Genomic DNA, 10208 nt, shown 5'->3' with positions numbered 1-10208 from the left:
CTATACGGCCGGCTCAAATCCCTCCAGCGACAGCTTGAAATCAACATCCAGAAAGAGTCCGTCAAGGATGAGCTTAAGAACTTCAAACGGGAGCTACTTCGAGCGCAGCAGGAGGCCAAGCGATTCTGATTGATGAAACTCGTCAGTCGCCAGTTCATGGAGATGGTTGATCAATACACCGGCATCGTAGGTTCTAGCTCTGAATCAAGCTTCTATATTCAGATTCTCAGCACCATTAGCCATGAGCTGCTTAAGCAGTCTACTTCTGTTACTCCCCACCGAATCCTCTGTCTTAACTGGCATCATTCCTGGATTGATAAGGGCTTTCCCCCATCTTCACTTGACTCGGTTGTAGATGCAGAAAGGGATTTTAAGAATGATAAAGTTACTAATCCCAGCCCCATCAACTCGCCAGAATGTATGGATGTTGAGCAGCTAATGCAGGGGGACTATATCACAAATGGAAGACGAGCTTAAATTGCTCAATTGGACTTTATTAAAGGTCCATGTTGATGAAAAGCAATGGAAGATTTGTATAAATATACGCCACATTGAATTAGTGACAGCTTCATGTAAAGATTTACTTATATCAGCAATAGCTTCTGTTCATTGATTTGAAAAGGTTCATATTATAAATGATATCTCAAATAATATTTAGATTTCATTGATTCTTTAATCTATTGTTTGCACACATAATGGTTTCATACATCACTTAATGCTAATACATGTATCTTTCTGTCATTTGCGAGGTACATATGAGATCATTTGTAAAGCAAAGCCAACAAAGGAGCTCGAAAATGGTAAGTGTTTGTTGCTTCAAATGAGTCTATTTTACTTGCTTTCAGTTCAACTACCTCTCTAACCTCGATTTTCTCTTCTAGTTTTCTTGTGAGACATCTACTGGACAAAGCTCTTGTGAAGTAAGTTTCTTAAAACTTAGGAGCCATATATCTTTTGAGTCATTAATGTACATGAATAATGATCCCTAAGCCTTAGGTCTATGTAGAAACACCAAATTTTCTCTTTGACCCAATAACCCATCATGACTTTGATGCGCACTCATTAATCTTAGCTTTATGACATGTATATTTGATTATTTTGACTTGGTTTCATTTCTATGTAGATCGTAGGTAGGAGACTTTTAAATATTTAAGGATTTGCTTTCATATATATCCTAGACTATAATTCCAATAATTGTGAGTGCACACGCGATAATGTTGAATCATCAAATAAGAATTTGAATGAAATATTCTTTTATGTTCAAACAGATTAAAACCAAAATCTAAGTAAACTAAATTTAGTTTGACTCATAATAGTTAAATACAAACTCTAAGTAAAATTTGAAGGAAAGGCATACCCATTGTTATGGAATTACATTAAAGTTTAAAATAATAACATCCAAGTTCAATTTCAAGTAGCAACACGTGTAGGCATCTTAAACATAATTTAAAAATGAAAATTAATGTAAAATTAGTAAACATTAAGACATGAACACTCAAATAAACAACAATAACCAAATTCAAATCAAGTTATCAAACACAAAATTAAATTGGAATAAAATTCAATATAAAAGCTATAATGAAACATACATAAAGCAACAACAACAACAACAACAACAACAATAATAATAATAATAATAATAATAATAATAATAGTAAAAAATAAACCAACATAATAAGAGACATAGATAGAGGGAGAGAGAGTTAATTATAAACATGATAATAGAATAATAGATAACTAGAATATTGAGAAAATTCATTAAAAACACAAGAAATTAAAAAATCCCAAACTATTTTTGATAAATAAATAAACATATAACAAACAATAAACAAAAGAAATATTTCTTTTTTTTTTTATCCTCAAATTAAATAATTATACAAATGACTTATAAATTAGAGAATTTATTAAAAAATTAAAAAGCAGAAAAATATGAAATAAATTTCCATTGACTCCTAAAATTTATAAAGAACAATAACTTACATCGATTCAAATAAATTGCTTTTTTTTTCATAAATTCACAAAATGGAAATGAAAATTAAATAAATTTATAAAATTAATTAAGAATGGAATAAATTTGGAATTAAAAATCAAACTCAAAATAAAATTAAATTAAACATAATTAATCTTAAATGAACTTTCCTAAAATCCATCCAACACATTCTAAATCAATTCTTAATTAATAAAAAATGACTTATGCTTTTATTCAATCTTCTCAGATGCAATAACTGCATTTTGTGTGTGCGTTAAGACTTATTAGTACATAGAGTCTTTTGTATAATCAACACTAATGTCTAATATTATTCTTAAGAACATAAAATTATAACTCAAAGCATAATAGGTTGACACTCGCACAAGTTTGTTTTTTAGGACAACCAATTCTAGCTTTAGGTTAGGTGCGCTATTGTGACGATGTACTTCTATCGATATGTTTGTTAATCAAATAATTTAAATGATCTTGGTGGATTTGTGTAAATGATTTGGATGATTGATTGCCTTCGTGCTTGTGTTGTTGTATTTTTGTGATGTATGTTTATATTTATTTGAGATAGGGTCAACTTGGATGTTTTATTGCAAACCATATTTTTAATTATTGATCATGTTTATGTAGAGCTGTAAAACGAGGCTAAATAATCAAAGATTAAAATTAATTAAAATTTATGCATGTGCTTATGCTGCTCAACCCCCTAATTATTAAAAGTATGGCTAATAAATAAGTTGCTCAATTGTTGAACACGTATCCTAGTTATTTTGCAATGTGATTTGATTTGAATATTTGATTATGAATTACTTTACTAACTTGTAGGGAGTATAGTGGCTTTTTCTCCTTTACCATGTATAAAAATAATGTGAAATTTAAATGAAGTTCTTTATCATAAAAGGGAAAGAGACCAAAAGAATGAACTTTTTATATGCAAATTCTTTTGGAAACCTTTTAAAAATACCATCATTGAAGAATGTGAAGGATTTTATTTAAAAGACTTACATTAATTCTACAAGTAGAATTTGTATTATAATTTAAGAACATTATCGAGACTGCCTTTATAAATAATGGTTGTAATTAAGTAGAGCTTGCCACATTGAACATTTCGTATACCTTGCTCTACTGCTTTTCATATATCGGTGGTTGGTTGAACGTTATATTTAATATTGATTGTGCCTTCTAAAGTATATGCTTTTTCTAAGTTTCTTTTTTGCATGTGCTTTTGCATGGATTCTTGCTAGGCTCTTAAGAAATAAAAAAAAAAATTCGCATAACAAAAAAAATTAAGGTTAAATAACATAGAAAGATTATTATCAAATAACATAAATTAGGTTTCAACTGGGATTATATTACATATTCTACTTTCGTGGTTAGGCACCTTCCCGCTTGTTAGTTTGGGTAGAACACCTGACTTATTAGAGTGTAGTTCTATCTCAAGAAAGGCCTGCTCTATAGGATAAAATATACTTTTAAAGCCTTTTTAAAATTTCATATCATCCTAGTTTTGCATAAGTAGATAAGCATACATTGCAATTATAAACCAATTATATTTAGTTTTTAGTGCATAACTACCATTTATAAGTTTGAGACCATTTAGGATTTTGAGATGTCCATCCCAAATTTCTAATTAAATAATAGTTTAACATGTGTTACATTTACACAAGATCGAACATCATGATTTTAAGATTAATTGGTGATTTAGTTGAATATTTCACTCCTAGCGAAATGTAAGTCCAAAAGAGTCAAAATTTTCTTACTTCATTAGAACATGTTTGAACCACTACCTTGTAGTATCCAACTTAGTTCTATGTTTTGAGGTTGATTGCATATCATAAGTCCTCACCCTTTGAGTATTTCATTGATCTTGTGATTAAGAATATTAGTTTTTAATTTCTTATAAAATGTTAACTGATAAAAATATTTTAATATCAAAATCATAAAGCTCAACCATAGGATAATTTGAGATACTTCTAAGCTTGCCAGAATTGTGTATCTCCTACCCCTTCTTCTTTGACTCTTAAAAAATAAAATATTCCAAGTTTGAACCTAGCCCTCTTGAAAATTTTAAAATTTAACAATCCTTGATTGTAACTTTAAAAATCATGAATTTGATTGTCACACCTTAATCAAAAGTTTTCTTAAGGGACATTTGTCTCATAAATGTAATTAACTATAAGGGTTTTCCCTTATAGGGAATAAGTGTCATGGCCCAAGATCAAATTCTGAAAGAATTATCTATTATATTCTTTGATTAGACTATCAGAGATTATAATTTTTTTAATTAAATAAAACCAACAAAAATAACTATAAATCATATTCATCAAAATATATAATTATATCATTCATCATGATATATAACTATATTTATTCATCAAAATTCAATTTATATCAGTTTATCTATCTCTAAACTCCTGACAATAAAAAATAAAATAAAATACATAAAATAAAATAAAAACTAAAGATTTTGATTTATCTCACTTCACTGGTTAATAACCTCTTCTTGCAAATATATAAAAACTATAGAGTGAGAAAACAATTTAGCTAGTTTTTAGAACCTACAACTAAAATCAGTACAAAAAAAATATGAACAATATACATGCAGTCATTCAATCCAAAATAATGTAATCATAAAACCATAAGAACATGTAATAGTCGAAATAAACTAATTCATGTCATATGAGTAGTCAATATGTACAGTGTCTTTTCATATGAAAAATATAAATTAATATAAGCATTGTAATTCATAACCAATCAGTAGGTTCTGTTCTGTCATCTACTAAACCTTTATGTTACAAGATATTTCATATATATTTCACCTTTTAGATAAATCAATATACATGTTATTAAATAAATATTTATTATGCTACATCTATCATATGCATGTATTTCATATTCTAATCATTTGCAATTTATCAATCATATAAGCTATATATGTAGTGTCATATGTCCATATAAGTATGCATGTCGAATACCCTATCAATTTCATGTAGAATGTTTTTCATGTATTTCTATTTTATGTAATACATCATGTATTTCATATATTTCATGTGTATTATATGCATGTTACATTATATCATGTTACTTATATAATTTATCATGCGTGCTCATGTCAGATGCATATCCAAGTACTATAAGCAAGTTAGGACATTAGATTGTATGTGATATTTTTTCTATAGCCTCCTATATACCAACCCTACAAGAATTAGTACCAATTATATTAATCTTGTTTTCAAGAATTATTCTCATATTATATATCACAAGTAAGATGGCTTTCAAGTAAGAAGTTTTCTCTTCTTATCTGCCGGTGTATCATATCTGACGATGGATGGAAGTTTGGCGTCGAATAGAAGTTAGATGAAAGTTTGGCGATGTACAGAAGTTTGGCGATGGATGAAAATCCGACGATGGACGGAAGTTTAACGTCGGGCAGAAGTTTAGCGACACACAAAAGTTTGGAGATGGACGAAAGTCCGATATCGAGTAGAAGTTTGACGATAGTCTAGCAACGGGTAAAAGTCCGGTGATGGACGGAAGTTCAGCGTCAGACAAAAGTCCGACAAAAGTTCAATGATGGGTAGAAGTCCAGCAATGGGCGAAAGTTTAGCAATGGACGGAAGTTTGGCTTCAGTCGGTGGTCAGGCAGAATTCTAGAGAAAGTCCGATGACGATCAGTGGCAAGGAGGTGGTCGAGGAGGAGCTTGGTGCATGAGAAATCTTTGACTTCTCTTCCTCTCCTCTTTTCTTTCCCTCCTTTCTTCCATGATTGGTCCCCCCCTTTCATGAGAAATGAGCGACCTATTTATAATTTTCTTAGATTGGCATAATCAATAAATAAGAGAAAGATCAAGGCTGTATATATATGGAGTGGTTTGAACGGACGGCCGATATTGATCCCCTTTGATCATGGACAGTTTATCAAGTATTTGAGTGCATTAATAATCTTAGAATTCAACGATATGGTCCATTGAATTCGGATCATTGAGCCACTCGATTTGACAATAAGCATGTCACGTTTGAAAGCCGTTTGATCATCAAAATTATGGCTTAAACCTTACAAAGGTGCTTTGAGTCTTCGATTTGGATCAAATTGGTCTCGGATTGAGTCAAATTTAAGTTTGTTGGGTTCGTCTTTCGAGACGTTTAGTTAGACTATAAATTTGTTGAAATCGGAGTTTGTATGATCTCCAATTTAATTCTGAAAGTTTTCTACTCGATTTTGCCTCGAGATGCGTGCCCGATCAAAATAAATTTTTTATGTTATAACAATTGTAAAATTATACGAGTTGAAGATTGCTTGATCACTCAAGTAGTGTCGTGATGTTTGTAATTATACTTTTGAATATTGAGTTTAGGATCATTTGGATTCATGTAAGACACATTTGATGTTATTGGGTATGCCACTCAAATGTTCTTTTGGTTGGTATAATCTATTTTATTATAATTTTTTGATCAATTATGATTTTTTTTGGAGAATTTACTCAATCAGAATACATTAAACTATAATTTTAACATACTGGCCGAATAAAAAATCCTTAAAAATTGACATTATTTCATTTTTCTTCAGTTAAACACTTATCCTCATTTTTCAGTTGAATCTCAAAATTAACTTACGGAACTTTCTTAATGTCGTCTTCTTCAAGAAAATAAATAAATAAATAAATTATTAGATAATACATAACAAATTTATTACAATTATTTAAATCATATTAATAATCCTTCACCATAAGACGCAGAGAGAAAAACAAAATGAAGAAACAAATTTTGTATTCAACATACTAAAAAACAGCCATCGTACAGACCATTAACGTCCATCATTGAACACAAACACATACACAAAAAAAGTACTGGGATTCTAATGAAACACTTCTTCCACCGGCTCATTAAGGTCAAAATCGTGAAAAACCACTTCCGCCGCCGCCGCTGCCGCCGCAGCTAGTGTCGCCTGTGACCTCGCATTGCTCCCCGGACGGCAAAGCGGAGGCCCTGTATAATGCGCACGTTTATGTCCACCCAAAGCCTGTCCAGAATTGAAAACCTTATCGCACTTATCACATTGATGAATCTCCATCTCCGCCGAGCCAACCACACTAGCACTCATTTCTTCATTGCTATTTTCTCTATTCCACTGGCCGACACTATGCTCTGCTAAAGCTAGTAGTGAAGGCGCCACCTTCTTACAGATTTTTCTCTGATAATGTTTGATAGATTGATTTGACGTAACCTCCTTCACGTTCTTCCTCTGCTTATTTAGCTTTGCGCAAACCCACCTCAGTTTGCTCCGCTTTGCGTCATCGATGTCTGCTTCCAATTTTGACCTTTTCATCCCCATGAGAATGCAGGCTGCTATGAACTCTTCGGAGATCTTAGCTTTTCTCAAAGGTAAAAGAGAGGCTTTTCGGGCTACATTTGTGCTTTTCCGATGAATTCTTAAATGTCCAAACAGGGCTTTTGTAGATGAAAATGACATGCTACATTCGCTGCAACGAATCCCGGTTGATGATGAAGAAGCGTTCATTTCTTGTTGTTTCTCCTGAAGGGGCTTGAACATAATCTTCAAGGAGATCTCTTTCTGCTTCTCAAATGCCAGCGCCGGCACCGGCGACGAAACCTGCAGTGACTGTGTCTCCATCGCAGGGCTGTGAGAATCCTTCTGCTTGTATATCTAATTATTGGAGGATTAGACAGAGTTAGTGAATGAACTCAAACTTCACTGTTCGTCTTCTTTTATAGATGAATTTAATCTTTAGAATATATTTGGAGATCTTTGGAATATATTTGGAAACAAAATCTAAATAGAATCCTATTCAATTTAAAAATTAAATAAATCTAGTTTTAAGTCCGGTAATATTCTAAAATTAGACCGTTAACTTAAATTTTGAATTTCGTTTAGGATTTAGGGTGTCCGCATAAGATTTTTTTTTTAAAGAAAATCTGACAAAATCCAGGTTATATTTTTCGTTGGATGAACTAATTTCGTAGGATGAAAATTTTGTGCACGTTTAGGGTTTAGTATTATTAAGATTATTTCTAAGTATAAGTTGACTTCGCAATTTCAAGAAATTCTAATAGCAATAGACATTAACAATTGAGGAATATTAATAATATTATTAAATCATCGGAAAGAATTTTCTGTGGTACGAGATAGACCAGTTTGTTCGGTTGCTTTTCGTGGCCGTTTTCGTGGGAGGGGCCGTAGAAGAAGATGATCCTGCTGTTTTATACTTTTTTTCCTTTTTGCTTGGGGTTGCCTTACTACTAGGTTTTTGTTGTATTTTTTTGGGGGCTATGATGTGGCCAGGGCTCGTACCCCCTGTCGTCGAGCTGGTGGCAACCTTTAGTGTTGGTCGTTGAGTTTGATTGTTTTGTGGGAGCTGACTTCACCTGATTGGATGGTCCGTGATAGGTTTCGGGGGTGCTGGAAGCCTCGGCCGTGCACTAAGCCCAATTTAGGTTGTTATCTGCCTTGGTCTTTTTATTTTTGTGTCTTCAGCTGTTGTAACCGTTTCCTGATTTTTAATAAAAGTTCTTTTTACAAAAAAAATAAAAATAAAAATAAAAAAAAACTAAATCATGTCTTAGCATGTCACATTTGAAAGCCGCTTGATCATCAAAATTATGGTTTGAACCTTCCAAAGGTGCTTTGAGTCTTCGATTTGGATCAAATTGTTTTCGGATTGAGTCGAATTTAAGTTTGTTTGGTTCGTCTTTTTGAGACGTTTAGTTAGACTATAAGTTTGCTGAAATCGAAGTTTGATTATCTCCAATTAAGAATTTTTTTGGAGAATTTAGTAAATCAAAAGACATTAAACTATAATTTTAACATACTAACCGAATAAAAAAACCTTAAAAATTGACATCATTTCATTTTTCTTCAATTAAACACTTATCCTCATTTTTCAACAGTCGAATCTCAAAATTAACTTTACGGAACTCTCTGAATGTCGTCTTCTTCAAGAATAACATAAAAAAATTATTACAATTATTTAAATCATATTAATAATTCGTATAAAAATATTCTAAATTTGTGCGCTCACCTGTACTTCGATTTTCTTAACAGAATAATTGGAAAGTGTCAGGCTTTTGATCCTTCACCACAATCGCAGAGAGAACAAAAAAAAATGAAGAAAAAAATTATTTTTTATTCAACCTGCTAAAAAACATCCATCTTACAGACGTAGTAATTACCATTAACGGCCATCATTGAACAGAAACACACACAAAAAAAAAAAGTGCTCAAATTCTAAACCCTAAACACTTCTTCCATCGGCTCGTTAAGGTCAAAATCGTGAAAAACCACTTCCGCCGTCGCCACCGCAGCCAGTGTCGCCTGCGACCTCGCATTGCTCCCCGGACGGCAGAGCGGAGGTCCTCTATAATGCGCACGTTTATGTCCACCCAAAGCCTGTCCAGAATTGAAAACCTTATCGCACTTATCACATTGATGAATCTCCATCTCCGCCGAGCCAACCACACCGGCACTCATTTCGTCATTGTTATTTTCTCTATTCCACTGTCCGACGCTCTGCTCTGCTAAAGCCAGTAGTGAAGGCGCCACCTTCTTACAGATTTTTCTCTGATAATGTTTCATAGATTGATTTGACGTAACCTCCTTCACGTTCTTCCTCTGCTTATTTAGCTTTGCGCAAACCCACCTCAGTTTGATCCGCTTTGCGTCATCGATGTCTGCTTCCAATTTTGACCTTTTCATTCCCATGAGAATGCAGGCTGCTATGAACTCTTCGGAGAGCTTAGCTTTTCTCAAAGGTAAAAGAGAGGCTTTTCGGGCTACATCTGTGCTTTTCCGATGAATTCTTAAATGTCCAAACAGGGCTTTTGTAGATGAAAACGACATGCTACATTCGCTACAACGAATCTCGGCTGATGATGATGAAGCGTTCATTTCTTGCTGTTTCTTCTGAAGGGGCTTGAACATAATCTTCAAGGAGATCTCTTTCTGCTTCTCAAATGCCAGCGTCGGCACCGGCGACGAAACTCGCAGTGACTGTGTCTCCATCGCAGGGCTTTGAGAATCCTTCTGCTCGTATCTAATTATGGGAGAATTAGACTAAGTGAGTGAATGAACTCAAACTTCACTGTTCGTCTTCTTTTATAGATGAATTTAATCTTTAGAATATATTTGGAGATCTTTGGAATATATTTGGAAACGAAATCTAAACAGAATCCTATTCAATTTAAAAATTAAATAAATCTAGTTTTAAGTCCGGTA

The 10208-nt window shown here is 32.8% G+C and overlaps 2 protein-coding genes across 2 annotated transcripts; both read right to left on the bottom strand.

Annotated features, from left to right (window-relative positions):
- Positions 1-1997: 1997 nt before the first annotated feature.
- On the bottom strand, positions 1998-8951 carry LOC110100532 (zinc finger protein AZF2-like). Its single transcript, XM_028692937.1, has one exon. The coding sequence runs from the start codon at positions 7608-7610 to the stop codon at positions 6834-6836; it is 777 nt and encodes a 258-aa protein (XP_028548770.1). The 5' UTR covers positions 7611-8951; the 3' UTR covers positions 1998-6833.
- Positions 8952-9221: 270 nt separating this feature from the next.
- Positions 9222-9995, bottom strand: LOC110100525 (zinc finger protein ZAT1-like). Its single transcript, XM_020828061.1, has one exon. It carries the CDS (start codon positions 9993-9995, stop codon positions 9222-9224), a length of 774 nt encoding a protein of 257 aa, XP_020683720.1.
- Positions 9996-10208: the final 213 nt, after the last annotated feature.

Source organism: Dendrobium catenatum, unplaced genomic scaffold (genome assembly GCF_001605985.2).
Source record: "Dendrobium catenatum unplaced genomic scaffold, ASM160598v2 fragScaff_scaffold_188, whole genome shotgun sequence".
Taxonomy (NCBI): domain Eukaryota; kingdom Viridiplantae; phylum Streptophyta; class Magnoliopsida; order Asparagales; family Orchidaceae; genus Dendrobium; species Dendrobium catenatum.
Note: the sequence above shows the minus strand (reverse complement) of the source record. Positions and strands in the feature narration are given on the sequence as shown.

Bases quoted from the DNA above. Each gene is read 5' to 3' on its own strand.
- LOC110100532 (XM_028692937.1), bottom strand. From the start codon at position 7,610: ATGGAGACACAGTCACTGCAGGTTTCGTCGCCGGTGCCGGCGCTGGCA.
- LOC110100525 (XM_020828061.1), bottom strand. From the start codon at position 9,995: ATGGAGACACAGTCACTGCGAGTTTCGTCGCCGGTGCCGACGCTGGCA.